Source organism: Natator depressus, chromosome 1 (genome assembly GCF_965152275.1).
Source record: "Natator depressus isolate rNatDep1 chromosome 1, rNatDep2.hap1, whole genome shotgun sequence".
NCBI lineage: Eukaryota > Metazoa > Chordata > Testudines > Cheloniidae > Natator > Natator depressus.
Genome location: NC_134234.1, coordinates 333,161,086 through 333,182,282, shown reverse-complemented (window position 1 = coordinate 333,182,282; position 21,197 = coordinate 333,161,086). Strand labels below are relative to the sequence as shown.

General features: G+C 47.0%; 1 protein-coding gene across 1 annotated transcript in view; it reads right to left on the bottom strand.

Moving 5' to 3' along the window:
* Nucleotides 1-20,752, bottom strand: part of CCDC3 (coiled-coil domain containing 3) — a 70,325-nt gene extending 49,573 nt beyond the window's left edge. The window contains exons 1-2 of the mRNA XM_074952801.1: nucleotides 20,229-20,752; nucleotides 17,666-17,840 (exon numbers count right to left, since the gene is read on the bottom strand). Coding sequence (XP_074808902.1) covers nucleotides 17,666-17,840; nucleotides 20,229-20,602 — 549 coding nt within the window. The 5' untranslated portion in view covers nucleotides 20,603-20,752. The remainder of the gene's footprint in view (nucleotides 1-17,665; nucleotides 17,841-20,228) is intronic.
* Between the last annotated feature and the right edge of the window lie 445 nt (nucleotides 20,753-21,197).

Sequence of the window (21,197 nt, the reverse complement as noted above, 5' to 3'; positions counted from 1 at the left end):
TTTAGATGATCTAATGCCATGGTAAATTAGCCAAAAGAAGAGCTCTGTGTAACTTGAAAGCTTGTCTCTCACCAACAGAAGTTGGGCCAATAAAATATATTCCCTCTCTGACCTTGTCAAACTAGCTTAATGATAGTCTTTCTTCTGGCAGTTATGACAAAGTGGCTTCCCATGCAGAAAATAAAGCAAACCGATTCTGTTTTAAACCGGTTTAAATGTCCAATACCATCTCATTTGTTCAACCCGAGTCAAGTCTCAGACCAAGCAGGGGCAAGGCCGGTTAGAGTTAAATAAAGAGACCTCTAAGGAACACCATTCCCAGCATTGTTCCCATATGCTAGCAGAGTGGTAGGGGACAATGGTGCTGTTGAAGGTGCCATCTTTCAGATCAGCTGTAAACTAACGCTCTAGCCCCTGCTGGTGATAAAAGGTCCCATTGTTTTTGCTTTGTTAAGAAGGTGTTAAAATTACACCCGTCTGTGATGTCCGCTCCCATTCGCTTTCCAGAGTCCAGCTCACGATCCTATCCTGCCTCTCCAACTTTCCCCTGTCGTTCAGCTGGCAATGGTATTCTTCATCGATGTCCAAACTGTTGGGCACTGCCATGCAGCTGCCATGTTCCATCACATATGGGTAAGCCTGCCTGCGGTGGCAGATGAAATGACCGCACACCTATTTCAGAGGGGTGTTTCATGAGGCTCAGTTCAAGTGATTGGTGCAAAGGGAAATGCTGCTTCCTTCCTGTGCTATAGAACAGTCGTTCTCAATCAGGGGTACGCTTACCCCTGGGGGTACGCAGAGGTCTTCCAGGGGGTACATCAGCTCAGCTAGATAGGCGCCTACTTTTACAACAGGCTACATAAAAAGCACTAGCGAAGTCGGTACAAACTACAATTTCATACTTGTTTATCCTGCTCTATATACTGGACACTGAAATGTAAGTACAATATTTATATTCCAATTTGATATATTTTATAATTGTTAAAAATGAGAGAGTCGGCAATTGTTCAGTAACAGCGTGCTGTGACACTTGCATTTTTATGTCTGAGTTTGTAAGCAAGTAGTTTAAGTGAAGTGTAACTTGGGGGGGTGCACAAGACAAATTACACTCCTGAAAGGGGTACAGAAGTGTGACAAGGTTGCGAGCCACTGCTCTAGCAGTGAAAAGCATTACTCCTGAGGGCATTCCGCGCCAAAAAATTAAAAATTCTGCAAATTTTATTTGTTAAAAAAATGTGGATGCTCTAGCATGGCATTGGGGAGCACGGGCCAGTGGCCGCCCAGAGGCGGGAGATCACCCTGCAGCTTCCCCTCCAGGACACGGACTCAGTGGTGAGGCTGCACCCAACCCTGACACAGCGAAAGGACTGGGCCTGCCCCAGAAACACCCCAGAGCCCTGTTCCTCCATGCCAGGTGCACCAGCACGGTAGGATCCAAGTGTGGAGGGGCTTAGTGTGGGGAGATCCAGGTGTGGGTTGAGAGGGTTCTGTGTGGGACAAACTGGGTGTGGGGGGAGATCTGGATGCACAGGGGCTTGTTGGGGGGTTCAACAGTAATGGGACTCTGCAGGGGGTCCAGGTGAAGGTGTTTGAGGCTCAGAGGGGGGCAGGGGTCTGGGTGTGGGGGGTAGAGTTTGGCAGGGGGGTCTGGGTGTGGGGTCTCAGTGGGGGATCCGGGTGTGGGGTCTCAGTGGGGGATCCAGATGCTGAGGGAGTGGGGCTCAGTGAGGTGGGGTCCAGGTGCAGCTGGTTGGGGCTCGGTGGGGTGGGGGTGCAGGTGGCTCATCGGGGTGGTCCAGGTGCAGGGAGAGTGAGGCTCATTGGGAGGGGGTTCTGAGTGTGGGAAAGTGTGGCTCAGTGGGAGGCTTTGGGTACAAGGGGGTCTGGATGCACAGGGGTTGGGCAGATGCAGGAGCAGCTCCCTGTACAGGGATCCTGCCCCCTGCAGCTGAGGAGCCATGGGTGCAGGAAGCTATGGGGGGGGAAGAGTTTGCAAAGCTTCCGGCGGCTCAGGGAGAAATCCTGGGGGTGGGTGCCTCAACCCTCTGCCCCAGCCCTGATCCTCCTCTTGCCCTCCGAACCCCTCGGTCCCAGAGCACCCTCCTACACCCAAACTCCTCATCTCCAGCCTCACCCCAGAGCCCGCACCCTCAACCACACACACACACCCCAGCCCCAATTTTGTGAGCATTCATGGCCCGCCATACAATTTCTATTTCCCTGATGTGGCCCTCAGGCCAAAAAGTTTGCCCACCCCTGCTGTAGGATCTGAGCGCCTTCCAGTGCATTAAGTGATGTGACTAACATTGGTCCTGCTGTGTTTTCTCATGCTTTCCCCAAGGGGAGATGTGTGTGCAGGGGCATTTGGGGTTTTTCTTTTATAATATAGATATACACGTTTCTATCTGTATATAATAACACAAAGGCTCTTTGCACAGTATTTCTGACCTATCTCATGAGAGAACCAGCTCTTGCCAAATTCCCACCCAACTTCACATTCTAGAGGCTACAGTTCACACCCCAAAGTTTGGACGCTTCTCTCAGCAGAGGCAACGCTTATTTTAACTCCGACGTGGGGGTGGAGCGTGACATTCGTTCCCTGAGGGGGAGGCAAACCCGTTCAGAGAATGGCTCTCATCAAAGACCATTAATTAGATGTGGCAGGGCAGAAGGTCTCGGTAGGAATGATGCCCCAGATGTCCTGCCCAGCTGGGGCTAGCAGCTCAGCCCAGCAGAAGGGTAGAGCCATCAGCTGGGTCTTCCGCAGTCCTGCCCCCTTCCCCACCGTGATTTACCTTTCTGCGGCTGCCCAGGGCATCCAAAACATACTGAGGGGGAGGGTTGCATTACTGCTCTTGTGGCTTCCCTGTCAGAGAGTCATTTTTCTGCGGTGAAGGAAGGAAATCTTCAGGGGACATAACTTCTGTGGATGCACAGTGGTGCAGAATTCCCCCCAGGAGTAAAAGCATTATTATTTTTAACCGGACCTGTAGTTGAAATTAGTGGAGGGGAATGTCTCTCTAAGAAGAATGTGGATAGGAACCTTTCCACACAACTACAGCACTCTGAGCAGTGTGCCATGGCAAATCAGTGGGATGAGGCTACAAGACTTCTACTGCTTCCCTGCCTACCTTGTGAACGGAGAGAGCTACACAGTTAATGTACCAACTACCTGTTGTGCCCATGACACAGAGCTATGCCCGTTCTCGACTGCAATAGCCTGGAACCTGGAGTTCTAGGCAGGCTTCTTTTCCTCAAGCCAGATGTGATCACTCTCATAGTGCAGGGGGAGGGGGAAAATGCACTGCCCTGACCCTATATGCATTATTTGGGTGCGTTTCACCAAGCAGACAAAGGAACAGAGGGTCTTATATTTACGAAGTGGGTTTGGTTCTCAGAAAGCCTGTTACTAAAAGCCTTTGAGATTGTCTGCTCCAAGACTGACCTTTGAGGTTGATAGAGGCAGGGTTAATGGGCTTGGCCTGATGGCTGACAGCACATTGCCCAGGCATGCGGAAAGCCCAGGTCGAACTTAGGGCTCTGACTCGCAGGATTGGCCGTCGCAGGGACAGCCACGTAGTCTGAGCTGTTGAGGCGGAAATACTAGAGAGCTGACCCCACTTCCACAGCAAATACAGCTTCTACAGACGAGACTGAGGATTGCAGACACCACACTGCCTTCAATTAGTTCTCTTCCCCCACCCCATTTAAAAAGTTTGGCCTATACCTGTACCTACACCCCCTGCCCCCTCTGTACCAAAGGGCCTGGCAAATGATGGTACGTTGCCATGCTACCCTAGCCTACAGCGCCGGCTCCCCCATCATTGAATCTTTAGAAGCACTATAACTCTACAAACAAAACCAATGCTCAGTCCACTCTTGCTCATTGCTTCACGCTCTCATCCTCTCAGGGGCAAAGTAGATTCCTGTAGCCACCCATCTGGAGTGTCACAATCCCCCTGAAAGACACAGCCCTGGGCTACAAAGATGGGTGCTGCAATATTGAGCCACAGCTCCAACACAAGTTGAAGAAAGGGATTTAATTAGGAGGAGGGAAAAAGACGGGTGGAAACCTAAGTCTCCTGTAAGCTGCGCAGCTGCCTATTTAGCACAGTGCAGGCACTCGAGGAACCCATCTGGCTCGGACCTGCCGCAAGCCCCAACCCAGCCCCGGACCTGCTGTGGCACCTATCCTGCGGCCTGATCCCCGGAACTGCCACGGTGGGGGGAGAGGTGCCTCTCCCCGCCAGCTCAGGTGGTGCTGCAGGGGGAGAGAGCTGGGGGAGTCCTCTCTCCCTGCTGTAGCCTTAGAGCACCTTCCTGCACCTCATCCCCAGCCCCACCCCAGAGCCTGCACCCTCAGCCAGAGTCCTCACACCCCTGCATCCCAACCCTCTGCCCCAGCCCTGAGCCTCCTCCCACACTCCAAACCCCTTGGCCCCACCTCCACGACATGAATTTTATGTGCAGCCATATGAAGGTGATGTATCTCACATCACCTCCGTATTGGTGCACATAACAAAATTCATTCTGCACATGTGTGGGGAAAATTAAGAGGGAACACTAGTGGAAACCCCAAGACTTGCACTCGGACTGAACTTGCTCCTGAAATGTTTTGAGTAGATGAGAAGCCTTCCTTTTGGGATAGAGTGTGGGAAAGTCTAAACAGCAAAACCCAACCAACTCCTAAATGATCATTTACTCAGTGTCTTAGAAAGACGTCTTTAAGTTTGGTTTCATTAGCAACACAACAGATACTGATTAAGAGCAGTACTAAAGGAGATTCTGTAGTCTCTACTTATGGCCAGATGTTGGATTGAGTGGTTCTCCATGGTGAAATGTACAAGTACTTCTCTGGTGTCACAATCAGCTTCTTTTTAAGCTTTCATTTTATAAATATTAAATATCTAGCCCTTATGGTTGTGAAGAATCCTTGTGGCCTTGAACTGTCCTACTGAGTCTGCAAAGAGCCCACTAGATACATAGAAACAAGGGGTCAAATCCATCTCTGGTACAACACCATGGACTTTAAAGGTTTACTCCAGGGATGAATCTCTCTCTCTCCCCTAGGCCTTGATGGGAAGCTCATTGAAGTCACTGGAAAGATGCTCATTGACATCAGTGGTTCTGGATCAGGCCCCTGCTACTTTAACAGCTTGTTCAAGACAAAGTTAATGCATCCGTATTGATCCCTTTAATGATACATGTCAGGTCACTTCTCGGATTTCCCATGTTTAAAATGGGGGAAACCTGGCTTGTAAAGAAAGCATTGTGTGTCATCAGGCATTGATCAGCAGACTCTCAGCAAAATGGAAAGACGACTGAAAGTCTGAGCTATTCCTGCCCTCCTGTGAGTAACTCAGGAGTTAAAATCTCAGCGTAATAATAATTCAAAGAAATATTTAACATACAGGCAGCACTTTATATCCCTAGATCTCAAATCACTTTACAGGGTTGGATTAGGACGATTATTTCCATTTTTCAGAGCAGAAAGGTTAAGTGACTCACCCAAGGTTGCACAAGAAAGTGGCTCAGCTGGGAACAAAAAACAGGGGTGAAATCCGGGACCCACTGAAATCAATGGCAAAACTCTCCTTGGCTTTTGTGGATCCAGGATTTCACCCCAAGACTCCTGACACCCACCCCAGTGTCTTATCCACGTGCACGGCCAGAGAATGAAAGTCCCGAGGACAAATACTAGCTCCCAATTTGCAAGAACAACTCCAATTAAAGTCAGTGCATGAGGGCGTGTGAGGATATGTCTACACCGCAATCAGAGCTGTGACTGCAGCATGTGTAGACACACCTGAGCTAGCTTTCATCTAGCTATCTTGAATAACCGTAACCGTGAAGCCGCAGCAGCATGGGCTAGCCCAGGGGTAGGCAACCTATGGCACACATGCCGATTTTCAGTGGCACTCACGGTGCCCGGGTCCTGGCCACGGGTCCGGGGGAGCTCTGCATTTTAATTTAATTGTAAATGAAGCTTCTTAAACATTTTTAAAACCTTATTTACTTTACCTACAACAACAGTTTAGTTATATATTATAGACTTATAGAAAGACCTTCTTAAAACGTTAAAATGTATGACTGGCACATGAAAGCTTAAATAAGAGTGAATAAGTGAAGACTCGGCACACCCCTTCTGAAAGGTTGCCGACCCCTGGGCTAGCCACTCGAGTACATACCCAGGGTCCCAGGCAGGGCTGTGTGGCCCTTGCTGCTGCAGCTTCATTGCTATGGTTATTCAAGGTAGGTAGATCAAGGCTAGCCCAGGTCTGTCTACATGGGCTGCAGTCACACCTCTGACTGCAGGGTAGACATACCCTTAGACGTCTGAGCTTCAGTGGTGTGCCACTGGCATTTGTACAGGTAGAAAGTTTCTACAGCCACTTAATGCCTTCTGGTTACTATGATCACACCAGGAGTTCCTCCTCTACAGAGATGGGAAACTTACAGAAATTCCGAGTAGTCACATTCTCTGTTATGAAGAGGAGACTGAGTGAAGCCTAGAGAAGGGAGTAAGCAGGGCTGTCCTTAGGCACACGCAGCATACGTGGCTGCATAGGGCACCTGAAAATTTGGGGCACCACCAGGACAGCAGGTAAGAGCGGGTCAGCTCCCACAGACCCAGCGCGCGCTGCAATCTCCTTAGGCAGGGGCCGTATTCCCAGAGCTGAATGAGCCGGTGCGGCGCATTCTGTGTGAGGGAGAGGGTACGGGATCTCTGCAGGGAATTGTGAGTCTCCACTGCCGTGAGGCGGGCCAGGCGCCTCAGTATCCTTTGCTGCCTCATCCCTCCCGCTCCCTGCCCCGGGCTGCCGCAGTGTCTGCTGCATACAAAGGTCGGTGTGTGTCAGCAATGGGGGGGGAGGGGGGGTTGCACGGGGGAGTTTTTCTGAGGGTCCGTGGATGGGAGTGGTGGCTGCGCCCCAAGTCGGGCATAGGGGCACCAGTTTAATAATACTGCGTAGGGCCCCATAAATCCTAAGGGCGGCCCCGGGAGTAAGGGTCAAATCCTGCAGACCCTGACTCATGTGAGGAGTCTCACTGAAGTCACTGGGTCTACTTGTGTGAGTGAGGGTTCACAGGATTGGGTCTACCAAGTGGCACGAGGTAGCCGTAAAGTGACTGCTACTGACAGCATCGCCCTTGGCTGCCCAGATCTCTGAGAATGCACGCGACTGGGTGACATACAAGGTTCTGGGAACTATTTGTGGGGTTTTGTTAAATGAAAAGAGACCTTTTGAGGCAGTTTCTAGAGCCAGAAGTGAGCTAGCGATTGTTCTGGAGCCAATACAGGAGCAGTTTGGTATGTCTATTTATTGGGTTGTCAAATTTCACCAACTGTTTGATACATCTGTGGTTCTCCCCGGAGGGGGCCCACAAGAGAGCACAGTAAAAGTGTGCAGCTTTTAAGAATGTTATTGAGAGTTTTATTACTTTTTAATTTTTTGCATACTCAGATCCCGTTAAAATAATAAGAAACTGGTGTGACTGCAAGATTCCTTTTCCTAGGCAAATATTCCAGCCTTGTGGGGGGGAGGGCAAAGGGACCGATTCTAACAATCACTTCTTAAAATTGTAACTAAAAGGAAAAATAGCAGAACTTCCACATATATTATTATCTCCACCTACATCAGTTCTGGAATTACAGCAGGGCTATATCATCCCCTGGCAGAGTGGAGAAAAAAATAGCAACTTCTTACAAATCCAGCCTCGGAAGCCGAAGCGCTGGCCACAAGCCCTTCCTGGAGTTTGGCGCTTGATGAGCGATGTTGAGGAAATTGGTATGACAGCAGACCAGAAGTACAGCAGCATGTTGGTACTTTGCCGGAGATCGACAAACATCATGAAGGGGAGTGGTCTTTGGGAGGAGTCAAAGCAAAGCCCAATTACTCTCAACAGAAACCAAATGCAACTTGCTACAGAAAAGACATCCCGACCTACTGCAGCTCCTCCTCGTGCTGAGTATAGCCACTTGAGTGAAGTTCTGAGAATACAAGGGCTGTTTGAAAACCATAGATAACATGTGTCCTTCAGTCATTCCAGATTACAACAACAGTGGCAGGCCCACATGGAGGAAGGTCTCTGCTTCATCCCCAACCAGACGTACCCAAGTTTGGGCTCTTTACAGTGGGTTCTCTCTACTACATGCCCAAGTGGTTTCTAAGGGTATGTCTACACTACTCGCTGGATCGGCGGGCAGCGATCGATCCAGTGGGGATCGATTTATCACATCTAGACTCGATAAATCGACCCCCGAGAGCTCTCCCGTCGACTCCTGTACTCCAGCTCCATCAGAGGTGCAGGCGGAGTCGATGGGGGAGCGGCAGTAGTCAACTCACCGCAGTGAAGACACCACGGTAAATCGATCTAAGTACGTCGACTTCAGCTATGTTATTCACGTAGCTGAAGTTGCGTAATTTAGATCGATCCTTCCCCCCCCCCCGCAGTGTAGACTAAGAAAAACACTTTCACATAGTGCAAATGGTAGGCTATCCTTCAGTTTACTACGCCTCTTTTCAGAGATCCCCTCCCACACACCTTTTGCCTCCTATGTCCCCCCACAATCACATATGTGAAACTGTCACCTGAGTTCCAATTGTGGCCTACAACACAAGCCTGGCACTGACTTCCATAATACTAATCTATTTGATTAGTTGCCTGATGAGACAATTGCCTGATCTATTTGATTAGTTGCCTGATGAGACAATGGTAGGATAATTCCAAAGTTCACCTGGTCAGTTTTGCAAAGTAACTTACACTATGCAGCTGGGTGAGGTCCAGTTAAAGAAATACATTTTAGATTTAAATTCTGCACAGCTGAGAAAAGGAAAGACAACAATTTATTCCTAAAAGTTTTTTTAATAAGGATGTACTGAATACATGGTTATGAACGTTTTCTGTGCACGGATGCAGAGTACAACTTCCTTCAAGTCTACACAGTGGCATAGAAGAGTATGTGTGATCTATAACAAAAATCCACAATGCAAGCTTAGATCCTCAACCAAGTTCCCAACTCAGATACATTCAGGTGCATCCCTTGAGTCATTAGGAGTGATCTTACATTAAGTGACAGTCAAAAAGAGCCAGATTTTCCAAAGATGTGCATACACGTTTCCAGTCCTGCAACTGGATGCACCTGCCTTATACTTGAAGCACCAAAAAGATATACATGGCAAATCAGGTAAATACTCACATAAATATGCAGTGCAACTGAATTCACAACTTTAAAAGTCCACTCCAGAGACCTATCAAAAGTAAGACGAAGGGCCAGAGGCAAATTTAGGATTTCAGAAGGCCCCCTACAAGGAATGAACCTGAGACTGTAAACAAGAGGTTTCCTCACTCACCCTCTTCCCATCGCGCACACGCTGTTCTTGTCAGAACTCGCCCCCTACCTGACATTGCGGATGATACTAAACTGGGAGGAGTGGTAGATACGTTGGAGGGCAGAGATAGGATACAGAGGGACCTAGACAAATTGGAGGATTGGGCCAAAAGAAACCTGATGAGGTTCAATAAGGATAAGTGCAGGGTCCTGCACTTAGGACGGAAGAACCCAATGCACAGCTACAGACTAGGGACCGAATGGCTAGGCAGCAGTTCTGCGGAAAAGGACCTAGGGGTTACAGTGGACGAGACGCTGGATATGAGTCAGCAGTGTGCCCTTGTTGCCAAGAAGGCCAATGGCATTTTGGGATGTATAAGTAGGGGCATAGCGAGCAGATCGAGGGACGTGATCATTCCCCTCTATTCGACATTGGTGAGGCCTCATCTGGAGTACTGTGTCCAGTTTTGGGCCCCACACTACAAGAAGGATGTGGATAAATTGGAGAGAGTCCAGCGAAGGGCAACAAAAATGATTAGGGGTCTGGAACACATGACTTATGAGGAGAGGCTGAGGGAACTGGGATTGTTTAGTCTGCAGAAGAGAAGAATGAGGGGGGATTTGATAGCTGCTTTCAACTACCTGAGAGGTGGTTCCAAAGAGGATGGTTCTAGACTATTCTCAGTGGTAGATGACAGGACAAGGAGTAATGGTCTCAAGTTGCAGTGGGGGAGGTTTAGGTTGGATATTAGGAAAAACTTTTTCACTAGGAGGGTGGTGAAACACTGGAATGCGTTACCTAGGGAGGTGGTAGAATCTCCTTCCTTAAAAGTTTTTAAGGTCAGGCTTGACAAAGCCCAGGCTGGGATGATTTAATTGGGGATTGGTCCTGCTTTGAGCAGGGGGTTGGACTAGATGACCTCCTGAGGTCCCTTCCAACCCTGATATTCTATGATTCTATGATTTCCCGGTATTCTGCTGTCTCAGAGATTTGAGAAGCAATGCCCTGAGGCAGGACTTTATGGCTGTCCATCCTATCTGACAACGATGTCACAGCATCTCGTGCATTCTCTTGTGGCTAAGCAATCCGATCTGCAGGGAGCAAGATCGCGAACAGATGTCACAAAGGTAGGCTTGGCAGGATTAGATTTAAATCGGTATCTGTCAGTAAACGTTGATTTCAGCTGACACGCTGAAATCAACGGAAAAAAAAATATCCATCGGTAACAGTCGGCCCAAGAGCAGCTTGCCCAACGTCACTTCTTGTGCCTGCAGGGATCGGATGCCAGCAGCCCTGTGGCTGTGCAGGGAGCATTCTGCAGCTCTGCTGTCATAGCCCCGCTCGCGCACTCACCAGCCAGGAGTTGAGGGGCCATCCCCGGGCAGGAGCTGTTCGGCAACAGGGTGGCCTCCCATGCAGCCAGGGGCTTGTCTTCCTCCTTACAGTCCTGGGCTGGGGTCTCTGTTCCATGGGACCAGGAATGCAGCCTCCCCACACCTTGGGAGACCAGGAATGCAGCCCCACTGCCAGCGCTTCCCTAACCCCAACCCCATCTCTACCCCCTCCTTAATGGCCCACATCTGTAAAAATAAAAATAAATTGAAATCTATATTAAGCATTGAAATTGCAAATAAATAAATGAAAATCGAATTCTGCCAAGCCTACACGTAGGAATGGGCAGGCTCCCACTGAAGACTTGGTGTGACGGTTGGCCCTTCTCAACTGGTTTTTCATTTCTGTCTTTCTCAAAGTGTTTGTTAATTGAGGGTTGCTCTCCATTCAGGATTGTCCTTGGCTATGTCTTCGAAGGTATCAATATTTATGCATCGTGAGCTGAGATTCTGCTTACAGGTGTCTTTGAAACGTTTACGTTGACTGACCCTGTAGGGCTTTCCCAGTTTCAGCTCACCACAGATGGCTATTTTCAGGAGTGTACCATTGTCCATTCTGATAACATGACCTCTCCATATAAGCTGAGTTTTGATACTCATTGGCTCCATGCTGGTTGTTCTGGCTTTTTCAAGGATGTTAATGTTTGATGCTTGGTCTTGCCAGTGGCCCCTCAGAACAGAGCAGAGAGCGCGCATGTGACATTTTTCAAGTTGCTTGATGTGTCTGCGGTAAACTGTTCGTATTTCACACCCATATAGAAAGGATGCTATCACTGCTGCAATGGATATCATGTTTTGTTGACAGTTTGATGGTATGCTGGTTGAGTATCCTATGGTTAAGTCTTCCAAAAGCCTGGCTTGCCTTTCGTGTTCTGTTTGATATTTCTTGACCCAGGGAACCATCACTTGAAGTAGTACTGCCAAGGTATGTAAAGTGATTGATTGATGTTCTTTACCACCAATGGATATTTGGTTCAGTGGTAGTGGTTGCCAAGGCTGGTTGGAAGAGGACTTCAGTTTTTTCCAAGCTGACGGTGAGTCCAAACTGTTTAGTGGCCTCTTAGAACCTGTCAAGTGTAAACAGTCACTTTTCACTATGATTAAGTAGGGAACCATAATCCACAAAAAGAGCTTCAAATATGAGTTCCTCACGGAATTTTGTTTTTGCAGCAAGCCTTTGGAGACTGAAGAGTTTTCTATCAGTTCTGTACCTTATGTAGATGCCCTTTTGAAGGTTCTGTACCTTATGTAGATGCCCTTTTGTCAGTTGTGTAATTTAGAACGGCTGCAAAGAAGAGACCAAAGAGGACTGGTGCCAGCACACAGCCTTGTTTCATCCCCTTGGATATGGGGAATGGTTTACAGAGGGTATTTGCCCAGTCATGTCTTTGTGGAATTGAGGTATGAGAACGAATTTGGTGGGGCAGCTACACTTTTCAAGAATTTTTCACAGGCCATTTCTGCTCACCATTGCAAATTCTTTTTTAGATCAATGAAGAGAGCATAGAGTTCTGTGTTTTGTTCTATGCATTGTTCCTGAGTCTCTCTCTCTCAATGAAAATCATGTCTATGATGCTCCGACCTGATTTAAACCCACATAGGGTCTCTCATAGAAGCTTTTCTGATACTATTTTGACAAGCCAATTGAGCAAGGTACGACTGAGGATTTTGCCACCTACAGATAGCAGGAAGATGCCCAGGTAGTTGCCACAGTCAGATTTGTTGCCTTTATTTTTCTATTGTGGAACTATGATTGCATTTTTAAAATCCTGAGGAATTTTCTCAGTTTCTCAGGATATCCCTAATAATTTTGTATAGATGAAAGTTTTGGGGCCCGCAAGTTTAAAGATTTCAGCAGGCATGCTGTTTTTGCCTGGTGATTTACCTGATTTCATTTGTTTGATAGCTTTTTGCACTTCCTCAACGGTAGGCAACTGGGCAATTTCTTCATGTATGGGGTGCTGGGTTAGTTCCTCTAGCACTTGTTGGTTGACAGTAGAGGGATGGTTGAGTAGCTCAGCGAAGAGCAGCCCCTATTTTTCAGAGATGCCTCTCTTTTTCTTCATTAAGGTAGATTCATCTGAACACCTTTATGGAGCTGGTCCGTTTCGATGGCCCTTGAATGGCCTTCAGTGAGTCATAAAACAACTTTACGTTGTTTGTATTGGTGTAAGGTTGTATTTCTACTTTTTTCCCACCAGTTATCCTGAAGAACATGAAGCCGTATTTGACTTTACCCTTCTTTGATACTGATTCTTTGCTGTTTTGTCAACACATAAACACATTGTTCTTTTCCTAAAGGATCTTTTTTTATTTAAATCATTTTCATCAAACCTATCCTGGTGCTGTCTTCCAAGTCTTGAAGGATGGCTGATGTGAATATATTCCACTTTTCGGGTGTGTCCTTGGGTGAGGATGTAATACTATCAAATTTTTCCTTTTTTTCCCCTCAGTTTGTCTTGATTAAATCAATGTCTCAACTTTGCTATGTTCAGTTTCAGTTTAAATCTGTTCAGCATTCTTTAAGTTTCCATATTGTTGCCCCTCAGTGAAATAAAATGGCTCCAATCCTCCTGTGATCAGCCCAATTGTTTGCTTCTTGCTTGGCTCTCGTGATTGTGATGTCCCCGATATCTCTTTGCCATATAATGACATAGTCAGAGACCAGTGCTTTGATCTTGGATGCATCCATGAAGTTTTGTATTTGTCTGCTTTCCTAAAGCTTGAAGCAAGCATGAGCTCATGCTCAGCAAACTTGCTGAGTAGCAGAAGACCAGTGCTGTTCATTTTTCCAACTCCACTGTTCTTTATTACACCACTTCAAGCCTCTCTGTCTTTTCTGACTCTGGCATTAAAGTCTCCCGGTAGTATGAGTTTGTTTCCCCTAGGAGTAGAATGACATAATTGAACCAGAATAGAACTGTTCTTTGATTTCTTCTGTACTGTTCATGGTTACAGCATAAGCATTGACAAGAGCTGCAAAGCATGAATTTCCAGTGGGAACTTGTAGAGTCACTAGGCATTCAGTTTTGCCCACAGCTAGGTCTTTCAGTGATTTCAGGAGGCTGTTTCTAACAGCAACAATGCCATAAATTCGGTCTTCCTCTGCTGGTTTCCCTTTCCAAAAGAAGATGTAGCCATCTCCGGAGGGTCCTTTATGGACCCTTCGACTGCAAGTTTGGTTTCACTAAGGGAAGCTATGTCAATCCTATATTTAGTAGCTTCCGTTGCAATTAATGCTGTATGTCTTTCAGGTCTTGATGTGTTATCGCTGTCCACTAGAGTCTGTCCATGTCACCACAGTGAGATCTTGTTTTTCTTTTAGAATGCCTGGTGTGTGGATGATCCCCCCAGTTGTGGTGAACTGGGCAAATTAAAGTTGGGCAGGCAACGTTTAGGTCATGTTTTCTAACCCTTTCCCTTACTAGAATGAGCACTGGTGAACTAAAAAGGGCTGCTCAGCCACTGGGGTGTTGCCAAAGAGCCTTGCTGCCGAGAATCCAAGGCTGAGCGACCAGAATCCCAGGTTGCCTGCGTGCAGGTTTGTGACTAACACTTCAACATAGACCTTAGCCCAAGCCTCCCTCAAGGCTGGTTGTTCCCATGACTTCTCCCTGACAGGCTCTCAGTTACCTCAGAGAAACCCTTGGTGCCTGATTTCCACTGCCCTGCACCTTGTGTAGCCATTTACACTAATGCAAATCAGCTAATGAGATCTCTCTGGTCTGACTAACAGGGTGAGTCCAGAAAATAACTCTGTACCTCCACATAGGAATCCTAAAGCCTGACAGTGTCACAGAGACAGTCCCCTGTTGTGTTGCCTCCTTCCCCCTCCGGGAGCACCTTTATAATTTTTTACTTTTAAAAGCTTAAAGGAGCAATATCCATTTTTCCTGAAAACTCACTCATTCACTGCAATGGGAAATCAGCATATATAGCACCTTTCAGTTTAAAAGAGAGCAAGAGGTTGCTCAGCTGGCTGGATTTGGAAATTGAAATAGTTTGGATTTTGGTAGGATGAGTACAACTGAGGGAAGCGGAAGAGAACAACGGGGAAATCACAGGCATGGCATTTGTCTGATATGGGGAAGAAGTGAAGAAGACACTAAGGGCTTTTCCTCACTACCGCGCTGCAGCCCATCAATTAAGCGTGTCTGGTGAAGACACGCTACGTCAATGGAAGTGCACTTTCCTGTCAATGTAATTAATCCATCTCAACGAGAGGCAGAAGTTGTGTCAGCGGGAGAGCGTCTACCGCCGACATAGCGTGGTGTGGACACCACATTAAGTCGATGCAAGTTACTTCGCTCAGAGGTCGGTTTTTTCACACCCGAGTGACATAACTTGCATTGACTTAAGCGGTAGCGTACACAAGGCCTAAACATGCAGTCAACAGAGGAGATCAGGTACTGCCTTTGGAAGTAGACACTGCTATTCCTCCTTTTTCATGAAGGAGTCAGGATGAACCCGACACCTCCACGTAACTGCAGCCCTTCCCCAGGGTGGGGAACGCCTGCCTGAAGGGACAGTTCAAAGGGAAACCAGCACTCAGCTTGGAGAACAGAGACATTAGGGGACCCCAGATGAATGAGAGAGGCCAGCCTGGATGGCTTTTAAATTGTGCAAAGGAAGCTTTTACTTTTTATTGTAAAGGGAGGTGGATGGGAGACAAGGTGCCTGTTAACTGGACAGAATTTATCTACTAAGCATGGATAAAAATCTCAGTCCAAACCTGTAAAGCAAGCAGCTAAAATAATTCCACTCTGGAAGCTGCTCACAGCTGCAAAGGGTCAGAGAGCACAACAGCTGAAACATACTTTTGCTACATTTGTTTCTAAGTTTCCCCAAGTGGCCTTTGGGGATTTTGCCTTGTGACTTCCATGAAAGTGAACGGGCCAGATTCACTGCTGGCATAGCCAAGTGCTACACCAGGGAAGTCACGTTGAGTTGGAGCTACTCTTCTAGGGCACGTGGAAAATGGTGTGGCACGGTCATATCAAAACAGTTTTTAATACAGGCCGTGCTGACAAGAGCTTTTTCTGACCAAAGCGATTCAGGCCCTGATTCTCCACTATATCTGACCCAGTGGCAACTAGGGGGCTGTTGCTGCTCCTTGATTCAGGCTCTGGCTGTACTAAGGGCTGTACAGGGGCCACTGGAGGACATGGTGTAGATGAGCTCTTCTCTGTCACACTCCGTTCCCTTCACTGTCCTGGATATGCCCCCACCCACTTTGAAACACTGCTTTCTCATTACCTGGAGCAGTGCTGGCGTGGCTGGTGTAGGAGCCACCTCGGCAAAATTTATGCCCACAGCGTTCCCCTGCATGCCAAGTGGCCATTGGGGGCTGGAGAATGCAGCTCCCAGTCCCCCTGCACTATCCCCCTGTATTAACAGGGATGGGTGAAACAAGTTGAATAAACTGCCCTTCACCTCCTTCCTTGCTGCCAAACTTTCACCCCAAGCAGCCTTTGCAGGGTTGAAAATTCAGTTAAACCTCCCTCCCCATTAATTAATTGTAGAGTTGGGTCCAAATCAATACCGTGCCTGCAAACATCTCAGTCTCTGAGGAGGTTCAGACTGGAGTCTGAACGTAGAAGCTATCCCCTATCTGCTCAAATCCAGATCCCTGATCTGCAGCAGAGGACCAGCAAGGCTTTCCCAGTGTGGGTGGATTTACACCCTTGCATGGCAAATCTCAAAGTGTTTTATAACCTGTAAATATTCCCCACAATTTACAGATGGAGAAACTGAGGCAGGTTCGGGTCTAGACTATCCTGATTCCCAGCCCTGTGCCTTGACTACAAGCCTGTCCTATCTTCTGTCCTTATATTTCTGTAAGTATGGGGTCTGTTTGTAGGATAAATCATCCCCACCCTCTTAAAAAAAAAAAAACACCTGATTTCTATAGCCCATCCCAAATACATGATTGAAAATTAGGGTTAAGCAGTTAAACCCCCACTAGTTCTATAAAAATTCCACCTGATGGTTACCTGAGTGGTGTTCTGATTATTTTGCACCACTGGCCAGCTGGAAAACTGGGAGCTAAAACTTCCTATGCTGGCTCTGAGCCAGCTTGTAAATAAGAGACCTTCAATTGGCTATTGACCTTCTACCATCATTCTCCCGAACAAGGCAATAGAGCTCCTTCTCCTACTTGTAAACAGTGCTGTTTTGTCAACCTTGCATGAATCAACATGACAGAAGTTACAACCAGTGACAAATGTCCAGTCATTCCTAAGCTAGAGAGACAGTTACAATTCTCATAGCTCCTTGGAGAAACCACCAACTTCATAAAACTATCAGCACTGGCAGAAAGAACATAATCCAAAAGTGTTAATTCTGTAAATAAGCATGAATTGTCCCCACCAAAACTGCTAACAAAGTATTTTCCCTGTTTATTTTAAACCTGAAAGTGACACATGTGTCCGCCCCCTCCCGCAAAGGCCAAAAGCCATTGTAGACACACCCACCAGTGGTATCTGCATCTAGGATGACCAGATAGCAAGTGTGAAAAATCGGGACAGAGGGTGGGGGGTAATAGGAGCCTATATAAGAAAAAGCCCCAAATATCAGGACTGTCCCTCTAAAATCGGGACATGTGGTCACCTTATCTGCATCTGAGACTTTGCTTACTAAAAGTGTGTTCTTTCAGAGTGCAGGGTGGCCCAATCAAGGACATAGATTTGGTGCCAGCAAGAGTGAGGATAGAAGCTTCATAATACAGAAAACACTGGCTGAAACAATCTCTCACTTGGAACATTCAAGTTCATATTTCAGATAAGACCAGAGCAGAGAGTCCGCTTGTGGCAATACCATGTTATGTTAAAACATTACATGACCATCTAAAAGAAAGCTACCATCAATTGCAACTGCTGTATATTCCATACACTTGTGTTTGCAAGTGACGTGGGGATACACCTACCCACTGCGGCTTACCCTGTTGTCCTCTTGAATCTCCCAGTCACTGGAGAAAGTTATGACATGTTGCGCCTGAGAGCAATTGGAAAACTGGAAGAGACTGGAAAACATCCTTCTGTTTTCCTGTGTGTCCGGAAATATTGCATCCTGGAAATTTACTCCGTGAGGAAGGAGGTTATAATTCTCATCCATTCTGAAACAAAAATCAGATAGTACTTACGGCATGTCAAATCATGGGGTATTTCCCCCCCATTTCTGTTGTGTTTCTCGCCTATACCAGGACTGTTGCCTGAATGGGCTACACTGGGTGGCAGGAGACTCCTAGGCATATATTCATAGAGGGTGTAAACAGCCATTGGTCCATGACACCTGCTATCATGACAGCATTGTACACTAGCAGCGGTTCTGCCCAATAGGCTCTAAATTTGTAATGAGTTCCACACAGGCAGGACCCTGCAACCACACAGATGTCAACTGGGCTCCTCATGGGCACAGGGGTCCTCCCACCAAGGGCCCATTGCACGACTGGAGGCATAATTTGGGATAGTCCTATATTTTGGGTATTGTTTGATTTTTCTATGCTTCAGTTTGCCATTTCTTTCCAGGTACTCACAGATCTAGATGGGCACAATTTAAAATAATCCATTAATAACTAATACAAATTAGCTTTTAGAGATATTAGCAGACACCATCAAAACCCGTTTTGTTATGCTTCTCTGCCACCACTCCCCTGGTCTGAGATACACTGAGTGTTTCTAAACAAGTACTGAGTGAATTTCACAAATATTTTTGTATTTAAAGGTTCACTGCGATGGCTTTATTCCCACATTATAGTTTCTTATTATTTTGATGACCTTAAAATGAGGATTTGGCTGGTACCCAGAAGAGCAAAAGTAAGTAAATACTTGGGGATCAGAGCTAAATCCATGCGCCAAACTTTTGAGAGAAAAGACACTGGCACCTATCCAGTCTGTAAAACTGACCAGAATCTAGTGTACCTACTTTGGTCTCACAGAAACAAAGAGGCTGAGCTGTACACAGCTAAATAACAGCTCAAAATAAATCTGGTGCACAGGAATACCAAATTATTGTTTGAAATGCTGTATCTTTTTGGTCATGAAAGACATTACCATGGTTTGTAAATGAGCAAGATCGCTGTAAGAAGTTAATACCACAAATCACTGAGCAAAAATTAACAAGATGGGAACAAATGCCATCTGCTGGGATGTTTATTTTTCTTTAGAAAGTGGTGCTTCATCGTTTAGTATTTTATCTGCTGCAGGCTTCTAAAACAGATATTGTGAGGGGGAAAAAATCACTTTTACTGAGTTTAGTTTTCAAAAGATAACTTGATTTGCCTCTCCATTATTAGCTAGAATGTTTGAAAAACTTTATACCCTCTATCTCAAGTCGGAAAAAAACAGTAACATGCTCAGTTCTAAATCTGAACATAAGAATGGCCATACTGGGTCAGACCAATGGTCCTCTTAGCCCAGTATCCTGTCTTCCGACAGTGGCCAGTGCCAGATGCTTCAGAGGGAATGAACAGAACAGGGCAATTTATTGAGTAAGCTGTCCTCTCATCCAGTCCTAGCTTCTGGCAGTCAGAGGTTTAGGGACACCCAGAGCATGGGGTTGTGTTCCTGACCATCTTGCCTAATAGCCATTGATGGACCTATCCTCCATGAACATACCAACTTGTCTGTCAAAAACATTCTACAAAAAGAAAAGGAGGACTTGTGGCACCTTAGAGACTAACAAATTTGTTTGAGCATACGCTTTCGTGAGCTACAGCTCACTTCATCGGATGCACAACTTTCCAAACTGTCTGTATAGATCATGGTGCATTTACCAGTCTTCACACTTCAGCTGGCTAGTTATACAGTACTTCACATCAAAGAAACTGACAGAGGATTAAAATTTACAGAACACTGTAAATATCAAACACTGGAAATGTAAGATCCAAACCACAACAACTATAATCAAGCTATAGTAAAATGCATTGTTTGATTTTTGTTGAGGTCATAAAATCATTTATAGATATATCTGTCACACACCCTAGATTTCAAGTAAATTGAACATGTTTGTTTCTACTTTCTGTAGTCTAGGAAAGCACTAATTAAGCACCACTCCTTCCAAGAAAAATCACAATAGAAAGTATTCTCCTCTGAAATGTGTAACACTCACATCTTCTCTGCTAGGTGAATTTGTACCTACCTGAGCAACAATAAGTATGAAATTCCACTATCCAAAGAGACGAGACTTGCTGCAGCTCGTACTATTATCTCTAACAGAAATGTACAAGGCTCATCCATGATATAGTTACACACCAGAGAACTTTTGCTTTTATTCACTCACTATACAATATTGAGTCATTTCTGGTGGCTCCCGATGTATTTTAGTTACAGAAAACATACCGGACTAACTTTTGTTTGGCTTGGAGAAGCTCTAGAGATTCAGCTGCACACAAAGTGCTTGGAGATGCTGGGGTGAAAGTGTTCTAGAAGTGCAGCGCATTTATGAACGAGAAAATGTTCTCGCTTGTTCTCAAGCAGGGCATGGTCCACACGTTTGTACTCACCTGAGAAAGAAGAAGTAAGCGTAATCCTGCAGGACTGTGTGGGAGTGACAGGAGAAGTAGCCCAGTCCCGTGAGGTTAAGCCTAGAGCCTGCAGGGACTTCCAGCATGCTTCCCCAAGCCTGGTCACACAGCATCTCTATCTCAGCCGAGTAAAAGAGCCCCCCCTCGCTGGCTTCATATTGCCAGGGCAGGTAATTATACATGCTGTACATCTCCTGGTGGAGTGCCAGCACCTTGGCATACACTATGATCTCTGCCAGCTCAGCCCTGCAGCTTTCACTCAAGGGTCTCCAGTCTGAGGGCAGCTGACAGCCCCAGCATGGGCTGAGCTGCCTTCCAAGGTTCAGCAGGGCCAGCAGCAGCATGCGCAGCATGATGGATGAACGCACAGTACACGCCGGACACTTTGGCTTCCCAAGGCAGAAACTGCAGCTACTAGGCTGCCGCAGCGCGTGAAACAGGATCCCTGCGCACTGAGCCCGCTTATTGGTAAGGCAGGGGCTGGTGACTGGGGGCTGAGCCCCACCAATCAGGCAGGCGGCGTCCAATTGGAGCGAGGGAGAGGCCGTGACAGCCCGGCCGCCGCGCCTGGCCCAGCGCCAGCCTCGCACGGGCAACAGGCAGCAGCGGGAGCGCAGGCGCACAGGGGACGTTTCAAAATTGGAGCAAGGCGTCTGCTGCCCCTGCGCGTCTGCGCGCTGCCTGCGGGGAGAGGACGGAGCCCCCGGCCGCAGCCTGCCTGTGCTCTGAGGGGAGAGAGGAGGGGAGAAGCGGGAGTAAGGGAGATGCCTTGTGGCTGGGTCGCAGATCTGGGTTGCAAACAAATCTCTGGCTCTGCCTCTTTCTGTGCCCTTGAGCATGTCACTTAATCTCCCTGGCCAAGATCCTTCAAGGTGTTTAGGTGCTTTACTCCCACTGAAGGCAAACACCTGCCTTTGGGGATCTGCGCCCCAGCTCCCCCATCTGTCA